General features: G+C 42.3%; 1 protein-coding gene across 1 annotated transcript; it reads left to right on the forward strand.

The window, feature by feature from the left end:
• The first annotated feature begins 2,249 nt into the window (after positions 1 to 2,249).
• Positions 2,250 to 15,781, forward strand: GABRP (gamma-aminobutyric acid type A receptor subunit pi). Its single transcript, XM_009492428.1, has 9 exons — positions 2,250 to 2,305; positions 3,663 to 3,775; positions 6,020 to 6,087; positions 8,521 to 8,738; positions 9,627 to 9,709; positions 12,138 to 12,275; positions 13,583 to 13,735; positions 14,297 to 14,490; positions 15,467 to 15,781. Exons 1-9 carry the CDS (start codon positions 2,250 to 2,252, stop codon positions 15,779 to 15,781), a joined length of 1,338 nt encoding a protein of 445 aa, XP_009490703.1.
• The last annotated feature ends 10,062 nt before the right edge of the window (positions 15,782 to 25,843 follow it).

A 25,843-nucleotide genomic window follows, 5' to 3' on the forward strand; every position in this document is an offset into this window, starting at 1 on the left:
TTTGGTATGCCTACTTTCTAGCTCTGTCAGGTACTTACAGATCCCCCTTTCACTGCCTCGCGGTCTTTGATGTATTTATTATCTTCATAGCCATCTTCTGAAGAAGGAAAACAAGATTCTCCCTGTTTTGCAAAGAATTAGCAGAGTCACAGAGAAATTTAGACTGTGTAGTTCACTCAGGTCTGTGGCAGCAGCAGCTATAAATTTATCTGAATTGGTGTGTTTCAACTGTCTTTGCTAGATAATGGTAGCGCACATTGCAGTGCACACTTCGCTTCTGTTAACTGAAGACACAACAGGGTCCCAAGAAGGCTTTTTACTACAGAAGAGGTCTCCACCCATTAGTCAGTCATGAAAACAAATAGAATTTAGCTTGCTTTTTTCAAAATAAGGTCTTAGTAACTAGGATCAGATAGAATAAAACTGTTTAGAAACTTACTCTGGTGCACCAAAATGCTAGCAACCACAGCCCCTGTGCGAAACAGATGCTCATGAAGGATGCTTGTGAGGGGTTCCTCACCTGAAGTTCATGAATTTTCATACTTTAACAAAATACTAGTTTGTAGAATTATCCTTTCTTCCTAGAAATTCTTTTTTAAACCACCTGGACTAATCTTTCTTCTTTCCTATCAAAACTGTGGTCTGACATTGCTGTGAGTGGGTAAATGATTCTCTCTCTAGCCCTGCATGATCACTTTATAGTGAGGAGCACTCGATAATGTCTGGAAACATCTGAACACCACGTTCAGAGAAAGGGCTAGAATTGCAAAGCCTTTTTAGGAATTCAGATTTTGGACAGATATTAGAGCATATTTTATTTTGCAAAAACATCCTTTCTCCAGTGGGATGCCCTGCATTTGTGGTGTTTGAATGTTCAGGTGTTTTTACTGGCTCTGTGTGGGCCAAGATGTTCTCCTTGCCTGGAACCTGCTGTCCCATGGCACAGCACCAGAGCTGTACAACTAGCTGAGAAGGCAAAGTGGCCTCTGGGCTGTGGTGAACTCCCACAGGAAGAATCTAACCCAAGCAGAAAATTCCTGGTATTTGGGTTACTATGGAACAGCCAGGTTTGAAGTTGAGGCCCTAACTGCCATGCATGATGAGAAAGGCACCGAATGTGAAGCTGGGGTCTTGCTCTCACTGGTGCCAAGGCACGGGGACTAACAATTTGCATACTCATTCCCAATTTGTAACAGTATAATAAAGAGGAAGACTTGTATCCATCCAAGAATGATGTTGCCTAGCCAGTATCTGCAGGAAAACCCTGACACACGGGGTAAACTTCAAATAGTGTAGCGGAGCAGGTCGAGCAGTACTGTGTTTCCAGCTCAGCCTAACAATGGCTGAGTAACAATCTCCCCTTGGCAGCTGTGGCAGCCGTAATCACCAGCCCATCCTGCAGCAGCTTGCTGTGGTGACACACATTAGGTGTGTGGCAGAGCGCCATCCCTATGCTCAAGAAAAGGTGTGCAATTGATGCAGCATTTCAGGCAGAGAGCAAAAATGCAGAGCAGAGCAGTGCACAGTGAAGAGTAGCCCATCGTGGCACCTGCTCCAAGGCCAGCATGAGCGTGCGGGAGTCTCAGGCCAGAGGCCAAGATTTGGTTCCACTCCCAGAAAAGTCAACGAAACCCATTTAAAGCAGAATGATTTCATCCTGTACTGCATGCTGAGCGACTTGCCAACATTACTATTAATAGCATGAGTTTATCCCAGGTACAGGCTAATGGAGTGCAGAGCGACAAAATTGCTGCGCAGCTGATTAGTGGAGCTCTGGACTAAAAGATGCTGAATCTGTCATATATGGGCAAGATCTCACTTAGCTTCAGAGCCTGACCACTGTTAGGAATTGCCTAAACACTTTCCTATTTAATAAATCCCTTCCCATGGTACCATTCTCAACATCAGCTAATCACCATCCCATGCTGAAAGAAGAAAAGCCCTATCTAAAACAAAGCAGCAGCTAAAATTTGGTGACCCTGTCAAGGACTTCAGGACCTGAGTTGTCAGTAGTGTCTTTTATGTGGAAAGTGTTAAGATAGCACAGTACTGAAAAATGACACAAACTAGACAAAAGGGCAGGAGCCACTATGTGTTGGGAATGTTAATATAGAGTGTGTGGTTCTGACTGTGCAGGATTTCTTTTCCCTGTCCCCTTCCCTTAAAATAGTTTTTCTTAAACTGCAAAACTTTGCCTTTCTTTTCTGCTTCACAGACAAGCAGAGCAAATACAGAAATAATCTCCAGAGATGTTCTGCAGATATTTTTGCTTCTTCAGTTTTTGTCTTTTCCTTCCAACCCAAAGGTAAGCGGAGTGTTTGTTTTGTTTTACAGGCAACATCTGAATTATGTTTCATATAAATAATGTGTGTCAAAAGAAAACTATGCTTCCAATTATCCAGCCCATCCAAAGAAAGCCAGGTTGCAGTAAGGGACATGGCATAGAAGACAGCAACCTGTATAGGTCCCCAAAACACACTATGCACATTAACACTGCAACCCCTTATTTCCTGTTCAGGACCAGAATAGTTTGCAGCTTTTGCTGGAAATGTGCCCCCACAGGAGTCCCAGCTGTGTTATTACCATCCCTGGAACTACAAGTCCTAAATTTCTTGAATGGTTTATTTTATGCTGTGCACTAACTGGTTCAGTTCTTTTTGGTCTAAAACCTGCAGCAAAGCTCCAAGGACTACTAACCCAGCTTTAGAGGGAACAGAAGAAAAAAATTCATCAGAGCTTTTGAGTAACTACATTGCTAAGTTTCTTACTGCACAGACCAGAGGTCCTGAGACTCTGGGGAGAGGTAGAGGCACTGCCTTCCACCTCCTTCAGCCCTTCACAAAGCAATGACAAACACTTAACGATTCACTCATTTACATTTTCATCAAGTGAGCACATGACCACACAGGGACACTGCACCATAAAACTTACTTTTACAGTCCAAACCCCCTGCCTCTCTAGCTGTCTGTATGATGGTACAGATCTGTGAGCTTCATAATGCCAGGTACCAGCTTTATTGTCCATCAAAACATTTATTTTGACATTGTAAATTAGAGTTGAACCTTCTGTATGCACAGCAGCCAGGGGTGGTTCAGCCCACAAACTTTGTTGGTGTCTGTGAAGTTCTCAGTGCTTTACCTTTCCCCTTCTGGTGTACTCGGAGGTTCTACTCCTGACAGTAGCTGTAGGGACGCTGCCTGATGCTAACATATGAGGACTCGTGATTAGGGAGGAGGGGCTGTTAGTAAGATTTGTCTCAGGCTGTCATAAGCAGGAGGAAAAAGAAACACATGTTCCTTATATAGACTGTACAAGGAGGAGTGGGAAGGGAGAGATTGTGGGTTATTATTAAGACTGCTGATACATAAACCTTGCTTGATTTGTCTGGGACATTTTAAGAACATCCTTAAGCTACCAAGAGTGCAAACCTGTAGCTATCAGCTGAGGTAATCTGCCATTTTCCCACCTCTTCCAGGTCCCAATAATTCAGCCAAGATAAGCAATGTGAGCAAGTGCTTGTGATTTCAATGATCTACTTATTTTTAATAAGCATTTTATGCAGTTTGCTTGTTTGAGCACAAGCTGGAAACACAGCTGCAGCTGCACACCAGATGTGCCCAGCATGCCTGGCCACACGTAACAGTACGTATTTGTGTCCCCAGGAGGTGCTCCCTGGGTCACATATCCGACTCGCACGGCAGCGACACAACATCCCTCCCTGGATTTGAGAACCTCACCATGGGATACAACAAATACCTCAGGCCCTACTTTGGTGGTATGTTGGCTCCAAGCATTTGACTGTTTGAAGAACAGTCTGTAAGGCTTGTGGGGAGTGGAGAGCATGCTTTAAGCTTTCTTTAGGATGCCCCAGTTTAAAAGGTTGTGTTCTTTTTAAATTAGCTAGTAGCCAAGGCTGCCCTCCTTTCTATGCATCCACTGTTGTCTTGAATAGATTGTGTATGCACGTGGGGGACATGAGAACATGTCCAACTATGAGGTCAAGAATAGGGAATTTATAAACTTCAATACCTCTATGAAAGACCTGACAGAGTAACTAAATTCTGCTCTAATGTACATGCTTCTGTTTAGAATCTGAGCCTTGTGATTTTCTGCTTTATTTTTGTTCATGTGTATCTATTTAGTAGATTGCAGCTATAGAGGAACAAAGCTATTCTCTTTGCCAGAAATATTGACTTTTGACACATGCTTTCACTTTGCACCAAGATACAAACTAAACCTGCTTTAAACCCTTGTGAAACTCTAGTGAGGAGGGAGCACCTGAAGGACAGTCAGGTATTTAGGAACTTACCTGAGGCTATTGTCCAATTTGGATGTCAAGTCTCCCACCTTCCAGGTGAGTGCTGTAACCACTCAGAGGAAAGGGTTTCTCAGAATGACATTCAGCACCTGAAAAATATCAATTTTTAAAAAACAGCTATGAAAATTTTTATCAATTTTGCTTTTCTGCCAGAACCCATTAATGAAACTATGCTCAACAGAAAAATTCCCCATCAGCTTTCACCAGGACTTGGATGTTTCCCATTGTAACTCCTGCAGACTGAGTTTCTGCTACTGGCGGCTTTGAGTTTCTTGCTGTTTCTGACCACGGTGATATTTCTGGGACAATACAGAATTTACCAGCTTGTTGTGCCTAGAATGTCTCATCTCTTGCAGGAATACAAAAGCTCCTCTGGATCCTGTCACATCAGTGAACAGATGCTTCTGAATTACGTTAACGGAGACTAACTGCATCTACACTAGCCTATGCCTACCAGAGCCATAAATATTAAACAAAAATGGTCAGGACTCTGGTTTGACTTCCTTCAGGGGCCCTGAGTTCTCACAGATCTACCCTCTGGTCATTAATTTGAGCGGGCTTCAAGTGTCTAAATATCTAAAGACAAGATGGAGGACATGCATGACAGCTACTTTAAAAAATACACATCTTTTGCAAATGAAATATATTTTGGATTTTGGAACAGTTTAAAACAAATAAACAAAAAAACCAAAACCACATGGAAGGAGATTAAGAAACTGTGTCCCTTGGACTTTCCAAAATGTGATTTAGATGGTGAAAAGGAGTTTCATCAAGTCTCACAAGGAAAGGCATTGCTGTGTTGTCACCCAGGCAGAGAGGGCTGTCTTGGAAAGCCCCAAGCCCGACTCAGAGCCCCAAATCCGTACTGGGGATTGGACAAACCAGGCACAGCCTAAGGGAAAGGTTGTGCCTTTCTGCTCGCATAACCTTCACCCTCCTCAGAGCCAGCTGTTTATCCGCGGCCGGTCCTGGTGAGCCCTTTCCAGCCCCCAGCTCCGACATTTCCCGGGGAGCAGCTGCCCTCTTGTGGTGGATTTTAAGAGTTAGTGTTAGAAAATGGGGGACTACCAAGATTCAGGACTTGAATGCTGAAAATTTGCTTGTAAATAGAACAGTAATATAGTAAATAAAAAGAGGCGAAGGCTGTTGCACTTCTGGTTTGTAACCCAGGGCATGGACTCAGGAATTGGTGAATTCCTCTGCCTCTTAGTTTTCCCTCTCTGAGAAACAGGGATGTCGATTGCTACCTGCTTGCGGAGAGTCCTCCGAGAGCTGTGTGTGAGAACTACTTTGTACGAAGTTCACCGTTCTTGCCACTGTGCGGGTGTTGTGGCACAACATGTGTAACAAGGCATAAACTGTCCCTGGCTGCCTGCCCGGCGGCAAATGCCACTGAAATGCTGCTTATCTAAACTGCTGATCTTCACAGCTAGTGCTGATGGATATATGTTCTCTGCTACCATCACCAAATACAGAACTCCAGCTCCCTTACAGTGAAAACTTTATTTTGGACCATGATGTCATTTGTGAGTCTAATGCTCTGAAACTGTGTCTAACCCTTTGGGCTTCTGCAGTTTTAGAGATAGCGTTGTGTGCATGGGACGCTACGAGCAGTGTCCACACTGCACAGCATCCTGAGCGGTTTTATTGTGCCTTTCGCTCTTCCTTTCTCTCTGCTTAAGCTTTTCTTTCCCTCCACAGGAGAACCTGTTCAAATTGCAATGAGTCTGGACATTGCAAGTATTTCTAGTATATCCGAGAGCGACATGGTAAGTGAAAGAATTTTTATTTTATAAGACGTAAGAGTAGGATCTGCCCAAGAGACTTGTCATATATTCCTGGGTGCTCAGCACAGAAACTTAACATATTCAAGCTATTTTGCTTTTCTGTCTCTGTTGACCACTTTCAGAGGTGTGATGAGAACAGGGATCATTTATGACTGCAAACTATGTAGATGCCATAGTAATGTGGGCTTGCAAGTAAATAGAGATGGCTCCAAAGGTCCTACTGGTCAAAAACTCAGCACCTCCTGGAAATCAGGCCCCTTTGAAATGGAAAAAATCGATCTTGTGTGGCATTTCCTCTCCCTTACCCTTCCTCTGTGCAGGGTAGGGGTGGCCACTGTTGGATGTGCTGGTGCTGATTGAAGACACAGACAAGGTTTCTTCTCAAGGACGAGAAATGAGGTTTTGAGCTGTGACACAGTCTGAGGCTCAAAGGACTGGTCATCCCAAGAAACAAACAAACAAATTTTCAAGTATACAGAGAACATCTTCCCACCACTGATGAGTGGTTCCCTCCACTTCTGATAACAGCTGTATTTCAGTAGAATACCATTAGAGGAATACAAGCTAGAAATATGCTTCTCTGCATCATTTGACTGGATTCCTTTTCATATTTTCATGCCTTTATTCTAGGCAAAAAGGGTGATTTAAAAAAAAAATTATATATTCTCCTCAAAGATTGTAAAATAGTGCCACAAAAGGAGTTGGATTTACATTTAATTTGATTTAATGTAATTAACTTTTAACATGTGGGACTAAATTCAGGAGCCTCAGAGTCAGGCACATAGCCGACTTCCTTCCCTGTCTCTTCCATCTCTCAGTGTAAGACCTGAGAAGAAGCTGCAGTAACTGGTAGCCAGTTGAAATAGTTGAACTTTGAGTTCAAAGAGACAGGCTTGCTGTCCCCTAGTTACTGTAACTGAACCTGAGGAAGTGAGTTCTGCTGCCTCTTAAATCCTACAACTATATCACGTCTTCCTTTTGTGGCACTCCTGTTTCAGGCTGACCAAAACTATGGGCAACTTGGGTAAATTCAGCAAATAGTTTCAGTCCAAACAGTCAGAAGTTCAGCCATGAACAATTTCAACACTGAATTTCAGTATTTTCAAGAACACCACTGACTTTTTCTTTCTCTTGCCCCAGCAAATTAAACAAGTTCACTAAATAAAATATTGCAACGTTGATAAAGCTATTCATTTTGGGGAAGGGGCAGAACCAAGAAAATTAATTATTCACATACCTCTAACTTAATTAAAGGGCCTTGTAAAATAGGTCCTGTTCTGGAGTTTTTCTTCATGATGGTCCATCTAAATTGCTCTGACCACATGGAAAACATTGCAGAGGCTTACTCTGTGCCTCAATAAAAGCTGGAAATCAACTAGGATTCTTCACTGTTGTCACTGTTAAAATTCACTGTATTGAAAGCCATAACAGTGCATTATTTGATATGTTTTTTCCTCTGTCGCAGGCTGAGAGTAAATTTTAAAAGTTGCAAAAGCTAACGCTGATACCCGATGCTTACTTAGACCTTTTCTCTTAAAGCCTTTTACAAATTAGAGATCGAGTGAAACAGAACTGCTTCATCCTCCACAGACAGGCAGCGTATCTTGCTGTAAAACCTAGCGCCTTCACGGTCTTAACAGTCTAAGTCAGTATCAGTCTGTCTGTCACAAGAGATGTTTTGAAAATAACGGGCATTGCAGGTTGCGTTTACTTCATCTATAAGGAAGGAAGTGAAATAGTACAACAGTATCCTGTGTCTGTCCAGAAGGCTCAATAAAGAGTTATCTTTAGAGCTGAGTACTGCTTATTCTTTACGATGGGGCACTACTACTGCAAGTAGATTTTGGTAGGCTAAACTCAAATTAATCCCAGTGTCCTTAGATTCAAAACTATTAAAAAAGATGCTATGAGTTTTGGGTTTTAATTTGTTTGGGTTTTTTTTAAGACCTCAGTGAAATAACAGGTTGGATTTGCTTACCTTTTTTCTCCAAAGTGCCAATGTCTCTTTCATGATCACGTTTATAGTACGTGTGTACTTTTCAAAATCTAGACAATGACTGATTTTTAATGGCAATGTTGTGCTGAGTGGCCTCAAGTGTGCAATTCCCATCTGTTTTCTTACCTGCAAAATGACACAAAAATACCAATTACAGTAATAGCACATTTAAAAAAAAAAAAAACAGTATAATCTTTAGTCCTCAAACACTACACCTTAGAGTGTAAGTATATGAGAAATGTAATACAGTAAATAAAACTATGATGAAAATCTATCAGATTTACTGGATGTATTTGAAGCTGAGCTTCGACAGGTTGAACAAATGTGTGTTCCGCCTCTTGTAGCACATGGCATACCCACAGCTGTGCTGCGTAGGTGTTCTGGACATGCATCCTCACAGGTTTTCCTCTCTTTCCCAGGATTACACAGCTACTATATATTTGCGGCAGCGCTGGACAGACCCCCGGTTGGTCTTTCATGGCAACAAGAGCTTCACGCTAGATGCTCGTCTAGTGGAATTGCTCTGGGTACCAGACACGTACATTGTGGAGTCAAAAAGGTCCTTCCTGCATGACGTCACTGTGGGGAACCGCCTCATAAGATTGTTCTCTAATGGCACTATCTTGTATGCCTTAAGGTAAATCAGCCTTTGGCTTTGCTCATGATGATGGTTCAGAATAGATTTCCAGAATGATGCTGGACAGGAGCAGATACCAACTGTCATGGGTAATGGGTGTGGGGTCAACAAGCCAACTGTGACCATACTCTTCTGATCCATTGCCCCATGTTCTGGCCACCTGGAAATGCCAGTCAAGGATCAGGATTCCCCATCGTGGTATGTGCTGTGTCCTGAGCACAAGCGCCTGCTCAGAAGGCTCATGAGTTCAGGTGTTACCCAGGACACGTCAAGTCAGATGGAGGAGGGGAGGAATGGAAGGAGGACATCATAACAGTAAAAGTTTAACAGATAGTGGAAAACTATTTGCTTATCCAGTGCCATCTAGCCATGATTTCTGCTTTTTAGCAAAAAGCATATTTGTACATGTACTGCAGAAATGTGCACTGTAATTGTGTTAGCAATTCATACAGTGTTATCTCTTCTCAGCTCACAGTAACCGTGTCCTAGTTACCTTAATGGCAAAGTAAAGCTGCAAAGTAAAACTCATTTACCCTCCACATCAGAGCAAGCCAGCGTATGTGTGCAGTTAGTTACTGTGCCTCAGAAGACAAGTGGTGACTTCTTACGATGTGCAAACTGTAGCACTGGAAAACATGTGAATCTACACTAAATATCCCACCATAGCAAAGTAAAATTCCTCCTTCAGTTACATTTTCATCAGTGTGGCTGCAGAGAGCATATCTTCTTAAGGAGGGTTCTCTCTGATTATATCAGTGCATTCATTTCATAGGTCAAAATTATCTAAACGACAGAGCAGAGTCTTTGCAGTCTAGTTTGCTATGAAAAACAGAGATATTTCATTACGTGCTTTTATTGCAACTCTTGGAGTTCTTTCTCTTCGTACAGAATCACTACTACTGTTGCTTGTAACATGGACCTGTCAAAATATCCCATGGACACACAAACATGCAGACTGCAGCTAGAAAGCTGTAAGTATAACATTCTAGAAAAAACTGACTTTACTTTGAATTTGTTTATTCATATGTAACTGCACATCTTGAATATGTGTATTCATCGCAGTAGCTTCCTGGAATAGACTTTTATTCCTGCAAATACTAATGTCCAAAAGAAAACAACTTTGCTTCATCATTCTTCAAATGCTTGTGTTACAATCCACAGTTTAGAGGATTCCTGTCACTGTGCAATTTATATAGGAGTGGTAATAAATAATATTTTTATTAAAGTGTAGATATTTCAATTTTGCACAGAAGGGATAAGTAATAACACCTGGTTTTCCAAATTCAGTCCCTTTTGCACACACAGCTTCTTCAAAACTAACTTGTGGGGTAAATGCATGGAATGGAGTACAGCAAGGAACAAGTTTTCACATTTTTGGGTATCTACCACCTGTTGCACCTCCCAAACCTCCACTGTAACAAGACAGTGTGAAGGGTGCTTCTTACTAGAATATTAGTCAAATATGCTTCTCAAACTCATGAATGGAAGCTAAGGCCAAACCCAGCTTTGTGGTATATGGTTCTCCATGAGAGCTGTCTGTTACAGTAATGCAGATGACGGGACCCTCGTCAATAGGAGGAGTGTCAGCCTTGGAAGTCTCAAGAAAAGGAATAATCAGTGAGTTCTGCTCTCAGTTAAATTAAAAGCTCATCCATGGTGAAGCTGGCTGGGAAAGAGTCCAGGAAATTTAGGACACTACAGAGCTTCTACCCAGGAGCTCAGCAAGAGCAGTGCTGCTGTTCTGTATCTGTGAAGGTCCACAACAAGCAAGCAACCATCTCCCGCCTCATGTCACAAAAAGAAATCTAAAATCTCAGTACTGAAAAGATCAGATTTTAACTTCTGGGATTGCAGCATGAAGCACCTAGGGAAGCACATATTATTTTCACATTAAAATCATATTACTTCACCATGGTTAACTTTATTACAAAGAACAGCTCCTGAAGTAATAATGATTGGCCTCTTCTGCTAAAGCATAGCTTGTTTGGGCCTGTTTTAAAAGTGATTGGGTCCTACATCATGCTCAGTTGCTGTATAATTCCAATGAAATTACATGCACATTGCCCACTGGAGATTTCATTAGGGTAAGTGCCCAGAAATAATACTATTTAAATATACACCAGATGAATTAACAACAATCTATCATTTATTATAAAATTTTCCTGAGTAGCCACAATTTATAAGACTGCTTAGAAACTTTGAAAAGTCACATGCTTAGAATGCTACACAGGGATTCATACCCTGGACACCTAATTTAGGAGTTCATCACACTCAAGCTCTGGTAATTTGTGTCTAATAAGAAAATAAAATTAAATAAAATAGAGCTGCAACTGCATCTTATTCCTTCTACCAGGACAAACAGGTTATTATCAGAATCAAAGCATCCCTACTCATTTTCTCAAAGAAGGGCACTTAATAAAAGAATCAAATTAGTGAGATTGATGGGCTTGTTTCCTAAATTAAGTGAAATTTTTGAAGTGAATGGCAGGCTGGTGACTCAATACAAGCTTTATCCCTCAGACTGAGGTATCCCTCAGCCTGAGGTATTCCTCAGTCCAACCTGAGGTCAATGTTATGCCGTCATTTACATTCCTGGAGGCAATTACTCAGCTGGTATATATGAAGTTTGCTGATAACCGCCTGAATTGTTGATCTCATCTCTCCCACCGTTTTGAGGCAGGAATTCATCTAAATGTTGGATGCATTTATTTGTCCTCAGTAACTTAAAGCCTTTGGGGATAGGAGGAATGATTTGTAGAAAAAGCTGCTTTTATGAGCAAATTTTCTGCACGACACATACCCAGTCAGAAGAGCCTGGTTCATAACTGCATAGCAGTCTCAGCTCCAAGCTCTTAACTAAGTGAAAATGCCTTTTCTGGTATTTTTAAGCACTTGAATAGATGATTCAGTGAACTGTGCTTCTGCTACCTAGTAAGAGGCTCAATGGGATCTGTATTCTCTTTTTTTAACCACTGTGTTTTCCTGCTCTCCTCTCATGACTGAAGAGACTATGTTCAAGGGTTGATTGCTGTAGTAGTTTTATCCTGGTGCATGTAATCAAACTGCGGATGACAGGAATATATTACCATTTAAAATGTTAAAATATTTTAAAGTAGAAATACCCCATGTAAATGATTGAAATAGGTTCTCGGCAGCCTTGCATGTTATGCATCATTCACAGTGGTGTGCGTTCCTGTTGAAATCTGAACGAGTGGACTGAAAGTACAGCAATGTAAGAACAGCCAACGTCCGCCCATAGCCTGACACAGTGAAGAGGGTCTTTGTCCAGCCTACAATGCCTGGATCGTGTTTCTGTTCCCACTCAGGAGACGGTGCAGAGCAATAACTGGGCTTTTACCGGCTAAACCACAGTAATATGGGGTTTTATGTTCTCCTTAGGGGGATATGATGAAAACGATGTCATCTTCATTTGGTTGAGAGGAAATGACTCTGTCCATGGCATAGAAAAGTTGCGGCTCTCTCAGTACACAGTGGAACGTTACTATACCCTGGTCTCAAAGTCACAGCAGGAAACAGGTAAATCAGTGAAAGAGAAAAGCAAGGAAAGCTCTCAAGTATTTCCCCTCCCACTTCCTTTCCCTTCTATGGGCCAGTATCTTTTGACTGAAGCCCGAACCAGTGAAGTCTTGAGCAAATCTTAATCTCACAAAAAGAGATGGACAGAAAGATGATGAAATCCATTTAGTTGCAAGCAGGATATTCTGTAAGATGGAAATCCACAGAAAGATGGGGGGGTTAATACACTATATTCACTTGATGGATTTTCAATTATCTTCTTTTTTTTTTATTTTAAATTCTCCACTTCTTTCCTTCTCCACTTGTACCTGAAGAAACTCCCTCCCTACCAAGTGTGCAGACTATAAATACTGCAGAGACCCATGTTTACAGTAACTGGGGTAAAATTAACTTTTAAAATATACTTTTGTTTGTAAATTACAATTCTATCACAATGGAATAAGATCCCTTTGTACATCAGAATTCAATGTCTTTTTCATTATCAGTGTAAATAGTCTTCTCCCCAATCACAGACACTATGAAAGGGGGCAAAACTTCCTTAGAATGACCAGGTTTTAAAAATAACAATGTTCTGTTGTTTACTGTAGTGTACACAGCCCACAAACAATACTGGGTTTGTTTCTTTGTTTCAAAGGGAACTATTGTTTAAACAGCAGAAATATCTCCTGAAAATACTAGCAATCCAGCCCCAGAAACCTTATGTCAGTATTATGACAAATTGATTTTAAAAAATTGACTGAATTTTTTTAAGCACAAAAAGACACAGTTATCAAAGATCACAAATTACTAATGAATACAGAGGGTATAATTCCCTTTGATGATAAGATATTGGGATGCTTTGAGACATGAGCCAGAGCCTGCTGAAACAGAGAGAAAAATCTTTTGTTTATTTCTCAGCCATCAGATAAGCCTGAACTTGGCAATGCCCCTTCAAAGCAGTTATTGGGAAAACTGTGCTGTGCTGAGTATGAGAGAACAGATGAAAGCATTAGCCCTTCTCTACTCTGAGTTAAGACACTGGTATTAAATGTTTCCACTAAGTTCATAGGCCCCTTTGCAAGCCATGCATTGTTTTAGATGTCTCTTGTCCAGCAATGCTGTGGGTATGTGTCCTCTCGTCTAGGATATGTTAGATAAGTAAGACCTCTGAGGCAAGAAGTGAAGGTTGTATAAGTAATGCATCTCCCATGATTTCAGTGCAGCTCTGCTGATGTACATCAGCTGAAGGGCTGGTGCTGGGCTGTCCAACTTTCAATTCGTGTCCTTGGGAATCTCATGTTCACTGTGCTTCTTCCTTTTGTGAACAGGCAGTTACCCACGACTGATATTGCAGTTTGAGCTGAGAAGAAATGTCCTTTACTTCATTTTGGAGACTTATGTGCCCTCCACTCTGCTCGTCATGTTGTCCTGGGTTTCTTTTTGGATCACACTGGATTCAGTGCCTGCAAGAACCTGCATTGGTGAGTTACTGCCTGAGGAAGGGAGAAGATTTAAGCAGGCAGGGGAGCCTCTGAGGGCTGGGTAGACGGTAGTTTTCTTGAGCTCTCTGCTCAGTAATATATGGTCTGCTCACGTTCTGCTTTTACTTGTGGCAGAGCTGGGTTGGCAGTATGAAGCATGGAAGATACGCTGTGGCTGGCACACTTGCCCACCTGCAGAGCTCTGTATGGCTAAGGCTCCCGGCAGATTCACAGCAGAGAGCACAGCAGAGAGTAGAGGACAGGGAACATGTTCTTTGTTGATGCGCTTTGGAGGGGGCAGGGAGTGGGGGATTTTTTTACTGAAAGCAAGAAAAATAAAAGAGCCAAGTGCCTAACGGAGCCAAGCTGTCAAAGGCAGGGAGAGCCTGTGTGAAGCTAGTAGCTAGTGCTACAAAAGCATTTCACTTGATGGATGATTTGGATTTGGTAAGAAGTGATGTGCTCTATCTGGCTAGCAGTAGAGAGTGACAACACATGCAGAAGGATAGGCCAAGCCTTTTCCAAAGTGTCCAGAAGAGAAGGTCTTTTCTGCTTTCCAAGGAGTAACGACGGTGCTTTCCATGACAACTCTGATGATCGGCTCACGAAGTTCACTTTCGAAAACCAACTGTTTCATTAAGGCCATTGATGTTTACCTCGGCATCTGCTTCAGCTTCATCTTTGGTGCCCTCGTGGAATATGCAGTGGCTCACTACAGCTCATCACAAAAGTGTGCAGCTAAAGCACCTCAAGAGGTAAAGTCTGATCTACACCTCGTTATCTTGGATCAACAATAATTAGTCCTCCATTAACTGAATAAGACAAATGGTCTTCCTGTTATGGATACAGTAACAACTGCTTCTCCTAATTGTCACTAAATCTAAATTTTTGTGTGCAACAAACACATGAATAGCACTAGACCACTGTGTCTCTGACAGACTTCTGCACACCAGCTAAAAGAGCAGCAGCCTTAGCTGACAGTCACGTGAGATTCATAGGACTGCATTCAGGAAGTCAGTTTGGCCTACCACTAGAATCGGGTCTGTAGCCCTGAGCTGAGCTCATGTGAGAGCATGAAGCACCTCTGTTCCTTTCAAAATGCAGCCAAAGAAGAGCCAGTATAACATACCTCTTTGCTCTTCTATGGAATAACTCTGATTAGGACACTGATCTGGAAGGTAATTTCCTCTACCAGAGGAAAGCTGAACCCTTCTTCCTCCTTTCCCAGAAGACAGTACCAAACATCAGTCCCACAATGTTCTGTGGGGGTTGTGAGAGAGAGTGAATTGTTCAAAGCGCTCTGCTTTAGTGCGAGAAATTAAATAGTCAAGTATGATTACAGTCCAGTGGTCATTGAGGGTCCAAATCCTGTTAGAGGGAAAAGAGGTTTTCTACCTCAGTGCTGAGTTCCCCAGCCATTAAGTTACTGCGTAGATGTGAAGAGATGGATGTCTTTTAGGAGATGGACATTGGGTTGCTCAGTGATATAGAGTGAGACTTGCTGAAAGATCTCAAAATACCTCTAGAAATAGTGGTGGAAACACAGGCATCTCTGGGACTTCAGGCACTCCTGAAAATAGGCAGCAGCTGAAAGGCATGTTTGAACATTGGGATGAACACATATGAAGCTGTGTTCTTTTATCTGTATCCTTATGGTCTCCTTATTGATTAAAGCACTTTCCCTCTGCAGAAGAAAAACCCTAAAACTACCTGTACACTCTTGTTTCCTAGGGGCCTGCAAAGGAACTCAGTAAAGAAATGGAAGAAGTCAACATCACTAACATCCTCAACAGCTCCATTGCCAGCTATAAACGGAAATTCAGCTTTACAAGCATTGAGGTTTCCAGTGATAATGTTAACTGCAGTGACTTGACCATGAAAACTCATGAGAAAATCAAATGTGTCTTGAGAAACAAAATACACAGAATTATCGGTTATTTCACAATTCAGAACCCCAGCAATGTAGACCACTACTCCAAATTGCTTTTCCCTTTGTTTTTCATGCTGGTCAATGTGTTTTATTGGGCTTATTACCTATATTTTTAGTAGAAATTAGTCGCTTCATTCTCCTACTTCAGCAGGAGAGGAATCTTGCCAATGGGCATCTAGGTATCTAACCTCAGTGAATCCAATGTGGACAAAATGCTCTGTTGTGTCTCCTGAGGTACAGAGCAGAAGAGTGCATGAGGTATGCAAGATGCAAAGCCTTAGTGCTTCAGCATTAGCAACATTGACTCTGGACAACTGCTTGTTCAGCTGAGTGGCTGTGCTGGGCTCTTGTGCTCGTACCTGTTTTTCATTCCAGCATCCAGCCTCTCACCTGGCTGGAGATGGGCGTGTCGGACTGCATATGGCAGGCCACAGGTGGCAAAATTATCTTGGTAGTCTGAAGCAGGTTGGAACCTTCTAGTTTAGAACTCCAAGAGGATGTAGGATTATAGCTGTTATTCTTTGTTTGCCAGAGATAACAGTAACAGAGGGACTGTGATTGCTGTCTCAATAGCTCCTCTGTTCAAGTAAGAGAACCCGAAGGCAGCAGCGTGCCGTGCGCAGAGAAACAGCTCCCGTGCACGGTGCTGCCTTGTCCCAGGGATGATGCAGTGCCAGACCGGTGATTTCAGTGCTGCTTGCACTGGCACAGTGGTATGCCTCATTGCTTTTAATACCTGTCAGACTCATTGAGGTAATCCTCACTTGCTGAAGTTATCCATCCCTGAGGCGGACGGAGGGCTTTTTATTTGTAGAGCTGCATTTTTTCAGAGACTTGGGAACATAAAATATAGGCAGCAAAATTGTTTTGTAACCCATCTCTTATACTCTTTCTGTTGTGCTGCAGTTGAACAGATTTTACCACCTTCCATGCCTTCCTCACAAATTATTTTTCATCCTGGAGAGTGCCTCCTTCAGCTTTCACTGCTATAAGCAGCTCTTGTTTCTTGCCAGCCATATGCAAGAGTGGCCAATTTGTCATCCCCTCTTTTATGTGGCTGTGCAGCTGTGGCAAGTCAGCAGTGCTGCTGGGTGAAAGATGCATGCATGGGCTGAGGTGCAATGATCTAAATCAGCCTTTCACTCTCTATTTTAGGCTGAAACTGTTACGTTTCTGCAGAAATTCAGATTCTAAGTGCACTCTGGAAACTGCCAGTCAGCTTTGTTTATCCTGCAATCAGCAGGACTGAGAGCTTTGTTTTAAAAATAAATATGTGGCATGCATACACACCTATGTTTGAGAACCAAATGCCATTTGGTACTATGTAGCTTAAGGCTACTAGAAGTGTTTATTTCCCAATTTTAAAATGAACGTTTTATGGCAGATTCCCCGCCCTCCCCCCCCCTTTTTGGTCTATGCAACTTTCATAACTTTGAGGGCATAATCCTGCAGTTTTGTAGGCAAAACTGTAATTGCCTGCAGTGGCTACCATTCAGCAGGAGTTTTGGCTGAGTGAGGCCTCTCAGCATGTAGCTTATATTACAGTCCCATGCAAGCGGTGTTTGCTTAGTGCAAGGGTCTCTTACTGGGGCTTCCTATAGAAGGTGGGCAAAGCACACGAAACGATAGATTTTTTACTTTAATAACTTTTTATTGAACCACTTCATTGTGCTATATTGTGAAGGATCTAAACCACATATTCATAAATCTTTTACAAAGAGCAGCACAAGAAGACAAAGGGGAACAGACTGACAATGGCAAGTGAATAAACACAAACTCCAATAATGAAATGTTGGCTTGTATATACTGGCATTTAAAGTCCATTCCATAAAATGTAATAAAGTGAATGTTTGTGATATGAACACAAACCCCGAGAGAGATCCTCTATTAAAAAAATCATTACCTTCTTTCTGTGTCAATTTCTTTCTTTAAAACCCAACTAAAATGCCCTAATGTGTTCTACACCAGCCGCCAAATATTAATGTTAAGAAAAGGAATTTCTTTGTACATCATAGTAGACTGCCACTGTCAAGGCTTGCTTTCATTAGATGCAGCTTTCGTTACAACTTTCCTGCTTTGAAGTTGCTCAGGACTTGTTCTAAGTTATACCTCTGTGCAGTGAAATGTTTTTTATTGACCCAGCCTAGCAAACAGCATGTTGTCTTGAAAAGTGTCAGCTCTGTTTATTCTCATTTATTGCCGATTTTGGTAACTTCAAGAGGGAAAGGAGGGACGGAAAGTAGTAGGGGAAGGAGGGTTTTGTTCAGATACCTTATGAGAATACTCTGAAAGAGATGCTGGCTTGGCCAGGGGAAACATCTTTCTTCAGACTCCTGCTTTATTTGCTCCTACATATAATTTTCTCTCTCATTGATGGACTTCACCACTTTAATACACCTCACACATGACTGTGTCCCTATATAGCCCTGCTTAACACAAGATACTAACTCTGGCCTCAGTGGGGTGCACACAGAGCAGTCCTAAGGTCATTTCAGTGGTCAAACCGATGCTCAGCAGGGACCAGATATGGAAAGTAAGAGAAAAAGTAAGCAAGCCACCTAGCCTTTATCCTCCTGAAGGTACATCAGGCATGTCAGAGGGACAAAAATTTAATTTTGTTAATACATCCTACAGCAAAGCAAGTCAGCTTAGCTGCACTGATGTCCTGCAGCAGCCTGGTGTTATTACTGGTGTTGCTGTCGTCCCACACATGACACTGGGCAGAGGGCAATGACGGATGAGCATTGTGAGCCCAGATACATTCTTCAGAACGTGAATGTGTGGACGATAAGACTGACTTGCTTTTTGAAATAATTCTGCTTTGCAGTGATGTTCTGGTCTGCTGTAACCTTTCCTTATTTGTACTTCCTAAAGCTGCAGCTTCTGGAATCTTTGTCTCTTTTTAAGAACATCTGCACTTACTTTAAGCCTTAGTGGACAAATGCTTGTGAATGTGTGTTAGCATAGGAAAGCATGATGGATAGTGAGCAGCAGTCAGGCAACGCAGGTAACTTGAGGAGCTTTTAAGAGATGCAAATGCTTGTATCTGGTGCAACCCAGAGGAATATAAAGCCTCATAATATGCTATGGGGAGTCATCCTAGCTAGTACAGGGACCAAAAGCAGTCTAGCCACAGCAGCATAAAGCATTTTGGGGATTAATTTATCCAGTTTAAAATATGAAGGAGCTGCACTATAGAGGAGAGCTAAAACAGGCTAACACAGCCTATTTGCAGCCCTCTAGAGCTAATACATGTATGTCTAAGAGTGTAGCAGTGAGTGACAGAGAAATACCACCTTTTAGTACATCCCAGTATCCCCGTGCTTCCCCCTATGCTCCCCACCCTTGTTTTTCCCCTAACTCTTCTCGTGCCCGCTTCACCCCAGCATAAGCAGGAACTGGTCCTGCTGCAGCAGCCACCAGTCTGAGCTTGGAGAGTGTTATTTTTCATTTTCAGGAGGATGAAGGGTTCAGCTCAGGAATCCTATTGTTTCAGAGCATGTGGTTTACATTATGATTTCCAAGAGGTATTTGTATATGCCAACACTACCATCTGCAGTAAGGAATACTTTGCATTTTTAAAAGGTTAATTCCATTTCAAACCTACTGATTGAACTGATGGCAGAAAGTACTCTCATTTGCTTACTGTATTTAGTGTCACAACACGCAGCCAGCTAGCAAGCCACGTCATTACAAGGAAAGACTGTTAGTGCTGGTAATTGGCATAGGTTTTCTCCAAATTCTCACTGAAACAACTTTTCTATTTATTAATGAATAAAAGCTGTTCTAGATTACAGCCTGTTGTTACACTTGTGATCAAACAATGGGCTTCTTGTTAATCTGAGGTATTAAGTCTGTAATGAATAATTTGATGCATTTTCTTTCTTTCTCCTTACACTTTTGAGATCTGTGTCTCAGACTGCAGTTTTCCTCAAAGTTCCTGTGGTTTGAAACTCCTTTTAATTGTGTTTTACTCACTCAGCAATTCACCAGGAGAATTCAATACTGAACTGCAAGCTGCTTTGGTTGCGCACAAAAATCTGTGTTATGTCTTACCTTCTTCATCAGATTAGTGCAGGTACTTATGACTGCAAACAAGGAAACCCTATTTTGGGAGCTAACGTTTGGGTGATCATCCCAGCTAGTAAACTAAATGAACAGAAGAGTTACAAATTGTGAACTGAGAAGAGGAAGCAAATTTAGTTCTAGATACGGAGTTGTTTTTTTCTCCTCCAAAAAGAAAAGCTTTTGTATAATGTCAGTGTAGTCTACAGGGAGATCCCAGATCTTAAGCAGAGACGTGTACACTGGCACAGTTCTGAAACAAAAGAGATTTTCATATTCAGGGTGTACCAGCATGATGAGGTCCCAGCTCCTGCCTTTACAGGGACAGAGCTTCAGCTGGGTCTGCTGGGCAGCTGGATGTGCTTACCACTGAACTGTCTGGAGGCATGACCTGAGAGCTTGCCCCTCTGGAAGCCTGTGAATCTAGAAGTCAGCTGGTTTGGGTTTTTCCAGTATGTTGTAGGAGTTTTACTTTCAGTCACACTGCAGAGTCCCTCCATTTACCCAAACCTCTACCAGAAGAGGGATTTGGATGGAAATGACCTGTATTTGTTTCAATGGTTTTTTTTTTAGTTTCACTAAATTATAAAACATGTAGATTTTTATTAATTTGGTACTGTATTATGTTTTTATTGGATTGAGACCCCCCCCAGAAAACAAATCCTCAACCTTCAGAGAACATGAAATTAAAGCTCCACAGGTAGGGTCAGACCATGCAGATGGCTTTCATCACTGCTATAGGACCTAGTCCTCCCACCAGTCCAGAATTTTAAGTCTGTCCAGTTTGAGACATATGTCCACCTGCAGTGCCTTGTTTTAAATATACAGATTATTTCTCTCCCCCCACCACCCCAAGAAGACAGTAAGTTTTGGCTTTATAGTATCAGTTCAGATTTTCCCAGAGGTGTCCTGCCATTTTCTTTCCCTGCAGTCCACAACCCCTGGCTCTAAAGCACAAACATGAGTGGGTCTACCTTTGCAGTGTGCTGTGGTACAGGAGAGCAGCAAGACAGCAGTATCCTTTTCACTCTACTGTAATACGAGTAATCCACTCCTGCAGCATCAATGGATACCATTTAACTGGTATTTTCTATAAGCTGAGGTAGTCACTTAATAGAAAGCCTCCTTAGTGTAGATTTAGATTCGTGTCCATTGTTAGGAAATGTAATGACAAATGTAAGACCAGACCAGCTCTTCAAGACACCTTGTGCTTTGAGACATCTACTTTAGAACAAGTAGGTCAGTATTTAATGCAAAAATATTTCAGTGCATGCAAGATGCTTGTGTTCGGTATCTCTAGCCATGCTGCAGCTGGAATAGACTGAGACTTCTAAGCGTGTTCCATCAGCCTGGACAGAAAAACAATCCGAAGTACGCCCTGCTGGACAGGGACAAAGACATTTGCCCTGCCAACTCAAACAGGAAGTCGGCTAAGCCAAAAGCGCAGGGTGAAATCCTGAGCCTATTTAAGTTAACGGGAGTCTGGCTATTGTTTTAAATGGACTCAGGCCTTTACTTCTTAACTCATGCTCATGCAGTTTTCATTCATATTCCCTCACTTAATGCAGTTTCCAGCTTCCATGCCTTTTATTAGAAACAAACATGCAAAGCTAAGAGCTATCACAGATGAACTACCCACGTTACTGTGACCCTCAGAAACAGCAAGATAGTAAAGGGGCCAGGACTAGCGCTGGGCTTCTAGAAATTGGCAAATCCAACTGAGAGCCCTGCCCCATCCTGACCCCAAGAGCATAAGCATTAATGAAAGCTAGGAGTAGCAAATATCCCTAGACAAGCCTCATCTTCCCAGAGGCACAATGTGGTCTTCAGCATTTGTGACAGAGATCCACCATTGATTTTTTTTGTTTATTTTTTAACCTCCAAGTATTTAGGTTGAATGATCTTGTCTGGAGATTACTCCTTCTGACCAGAGGCATGAGCCTGAAAGCCCGGGGTGCCAATCTGCAGGATTCTTTGATGCAGTCCTGTTTGTCTATAGACAACACACAAAGCCCTGAGAACAGCAGGAAATCTAACAGCAAGAGGCAACACCTGGGCACTCAGCCCTTCTTTCAGTAGTAAGCACTGCCCCTCTGAGCTTGTCTCAAGCGTTGCTTTCTATCCGTATTCAGTCTGAAGCTTCCTCCTGTCCTCTCTCACAACTTCCACCTCGTACTGCTGCATAACTCACGGGTGCCCAAGCTACCCCAGACTAAAGCCAGCAGAGGCTCCCTTCCCCACACACAACCTGCACATCACCTATGCTGGACAGCACAGTGCTTTTCAACCTCTGTGGTCACAGACAAACATCAATGTTTGTCAGAATTGTTAAATTCTGGAACAATTCCAACTGAAGCACAGTGGTGGGAGGCAGATTCCTGCTCTCTCCTCCGGCTTCTTTGCTGGGTCATTTTGATCTGACCACTATTGTCCAGGCAATAGGCTTTCTGCAAGACTTACTTGGAAGCTGTATTACCAAGAGCTCACAGCCTGAACCTATGGCTGTTGCAGACCTACTTCCCTTTGCAACAATGGTCAGAGCTAATTATGTCTTTGAAGGAGAACCGGGAAGAAAGGTTGGAGTCTGATTTACAGTTTAGCCTGAGGGAAGGGAGGCTTCAGCCCTGCTGGCAGTTCCAAGAGGTCCTGCTCTGCCTTTCCAGACTGTTGTGGGACTACAGGGCCCCTACCAACACCATGTGGGGCTCACTGACTGCAACCCTTAGCTCTGCACGCTCCAAAGGGATGAGTGAATCATTTGAGAATATCCCATTTATACCACTGCTCTGGCACAAAACAGGAAAGACTCGAACTTTAAAAAAACAACCTTGGAAGTTTCAGTGGGGGTACCAGTACCTCCTCCTTAGCTGTTCTCCTGCATAGCTCTCAGAGCAATGCCTGCCTGGGTGGAAGGTCTGGCACTGAGCGTGAATCCCATTTCCCTCAAGAGATAAGAGTATTCTATGCAAGATCCATGTGCAGCAGAGACAAGCTGCTGCAAGGGACAAGAAATTTGCTTTATATCAGAAATTGGTTTCTAGTTGCTTTTCTAGAGAAGGATCGTTACAGTCTGTTGGTACATACGCTTTAATGGAAAACACTGCTTTCTTCAGTAGTGCTGTGTGAGAGAAAGCAGGTGGAGTGGAAGGAAAATCCCCCAAGTTTCCTCTCTGTGCCCGATTTCCTGGCTGCTTTTAGGGACAGGTAGTTTTTGCTAATGAGACTTTCCATTATAAAGTTCCCATTGCTTTGGAAAATATTAACTTTGCTGGGTAGATCAAACAGGCCCTACAGTTATAGTTAGAATATCCTAAAGATTTAGTTCCCAGTAATAACAGGGCTAAACCACAGCACCGCCAGAGGCAAAAACTATATTATTTGAAATGAAACTTCTCATAAATATCCAGCTATGAAGTCATTTTATATCAGCTGCTCTTATATAAACTGGACAAGGCAAAATGTCCTATCCATCAACATTAAGGCTGCCAAGAAAAATGACTCTATATTCATTGTCTGCAAGTTTCAGAGATATCTCTCTCTCTGTTAGGCTTTCCCAGGAAGCACTGTGTTTTGCTCTTTTTAAGAACTTTGCTGGTACAGGCAACTAGGAGCACCACCAGTGTCATCTTTGGGCTTAAATCTATTCTTGTCCGTCTCCTCTCACTGTCTCACTGGTGGGAAATGGATGGACAGATACACACAAGCACACCTGGCTCTCAGCAGCCACTGACCAGAGCTAACATAACTTTTCAGTCTTTGTTACATGGAAGCACCTCAAAACACTGGCAGAGCCAGAATCATGTTGGGTTTGGGGTTTTTTTTTTATTTGTTGTTGGTTGGTTGGGTTTTTTTCCCTTCCAGCCCCTCTCCAAATACTTAGAGCATGTTTGTCGCAGGTCCACAATAAGGACCAGGCCAGTCTTCAAACATACTCCTGAAAGTTGCACCCAGGAGGGGTTGAGAATAGCAAGGGGCACACACAGACATCGCTAGCCACTCTCACAGTCATACCATCCATCCCTTACATTGGGAAGTGGGTGCCACCCACAACCCTGGGACAGGCTGGGGACTGCGGGGCCTTACCTATATTTCCTGCCCCTTCCTGCTCGCTGCCTCCAGGCCCCCCATTGCCCCATTTCTGTCCTGCTGCTTGTAGCTGGCAGCATGTGCAAGACACACTTTCTTGTGCTCTTCATTTTTTTGTCTGTTTTTATGTGGCAAGGTTTGATACGTTTTTCCCAAGCTCTGGTGTCTTTGAAGGCCTGCTGTACCTCATAGCACTACTGTCTCACTGTTGATGTAGACAGCAACTGCCTTTGACACACAAATTGTTTCATTCTGCATTAAACTGCAGCATCTGCTGCAGTAAAACATGACACCTGAAAATACCATGATCTGCGGAAAACACAGGGATGCTTTTCCATTAGCTCTCTAAAATTAAGGCAGAAGGTGAACAAACCTTCATGCCCCCCTCCCTCAAGAGGAAGGGGAATGATGCTGGCTATTGCTTCGATATTGCACTTGTGATTAAAGTGTACAGAGAAAGGTTAAGATGAGCAACTAAGATTTGCTGGGCTGGAAATGTGGGCAGGACACATAGGTGAAATACCCTCGTGATACTTTCTGTGCAAGTTGCCTCACTGTAATTCTCACCTCTCCAAAGAATGGCTTCAGAGAAATGCTTGATTACCTACTGCTGACTCCCTAGATGTTTCCAGTATCACCTTCCTGTTATGGGACAGGAGGCTCAGGTGTTTCTGGGTAAAAGTATCAAGCTTTCAGAAATTTGGTCTACTTAAAGGATAGCAGAGATGTGAAGCAGGCCTGAGAAGAACCCTTGAAATTCTTGGTCCCTTGGCAGGAAATACTACCTTGTGAAAAGGGATTTCCAGACTTGTTTGTGAAAAGGAATCAGTAAGCCTGTATTAAATCAAACCCAAGCATTTGGGGCTAGAACAGTGCTAGCAGACCCTTCTTTTGTCTTTGCAAGTTAAAATTTGAATGCCTACAGTCACCAACAACGATGATGCTGAAGTGTGAAACAGAAGTTATCTATAGTCAGCCACTGCTGGAGATAGGTCCAAGGCAAGTCACCAAAAGCATAGCCAAAGCCTTACATGAAAACAGTCAGGCAGGAGACAGACATTAACTCCCCTGCCACCTTCATTTTTGGTAAGATACATGTAAAAGCTTAAAAAAAAAAAGGCAAAAAGCAAAAATAGTGATCCTCCATTTTAACTTTACAAAGAAAATAATTAAAATGTTATTAAAATATGCAAAATTTATAATTTAATTGTGTAACTACACAGCCTTATAGTCTAATAGCCCCACTGTATTTTGCATATTAGTGAACAATTGCATTCTTAAAGCTCACAGCAGAATCATTTACTTGATGCTGGAGAATAAGTTAATTACGGCTCTCCTGCCTTTGATTAATGGATTTAATAATCATGTTACAGTAGAATTAACTTATACTTCATGTGCTTACAGCACTAATGATGAAATTCATGAAAGCAGTGTGTCAGCAAATAGGATTAGCACCAAAAAAGGAAATGTTTGGAGATCCCAGGACTGCCTGTGCCTGTATCGCTGCCGGTCAGCAGTTCTGTTAGGAACCTATAAATGGCATCCAACCATTTTTGCCTCATCTGTCATTAATCCTCACCATTTGCCACTTATTTCTACAAAACCAAATACTGTTCTCAGGTGAGTTGAGCACCTCAGCTGAAGCTCAGTTCTGGATACTGGGTGGTGGAGGGGAATTATCCTGGGAGATTGGTACAGTTTGTGCATGTAATACAAGTATAAAGTTTCTTGGATGGAAACACGTTGACTCAGCCAAGACTTACTCTCTCTAAAGGAGCCTCAAGATTAGGTAGTTAATATGACCTAAGAGACAGAGCACTATAGTTTCTGAACTTGACTTCACCTGTTCAAGGAGAGGAACCATTGCAGGACAGAGAAGGTAGAAGGGACACTTCAAAATTTTTTGTGTTTTGCTGTCATTCCTCACAGGGCTCCTGTGCGTGTCTGTGTAAGAACCAGATCTACATGTCTGGCAGGAGCCAGGTTCAGAAACCTTTACTTAAGTAAAACTAACATTGACACAAATA

This window comes from Pelecanus crispus, chromosome 8, assembly GCF_030463565.1.
Source record: "Pelecanus crispus isolate bPelCri1 chromosome 8, bPelCri1.pri, whole genome shotgun sequence".
Lineage (NCBI taxonomy): Eukaryota > Metazoa > Chordata > Aves > Pelecaniformes > Pelecanidae > Pelecanus > Pelecanus crispus.

What these genes read in the sequence shown, in the direction of transcription:
- GABRP (XM_009492428.1), top strand. Translation starts at nt 2,250, where the DNA reads ATGTTCTGCAGATATTTTTGCTTCTTCAGTTTTTGTCTTTTCCTTCCA. An exon ending in CAGACTGCAGCTAGAAAGCT is followed by an intron (nt 9,710 to 12,137) that starts GTAAGTATAACA and finishes TGTTCTCCTTAG; the next exon opens with GGGGATATGATGAAAACGAT. An exon ending in GCCTGCAAGAACCTGCATTG is followed by an intron (nt 13,736 to 14,296) that starts GTGAGTTACTGC and finishes CTGCTTTCCAAG; the next exon opens with GAGTAACGACGGTGCTTTCC.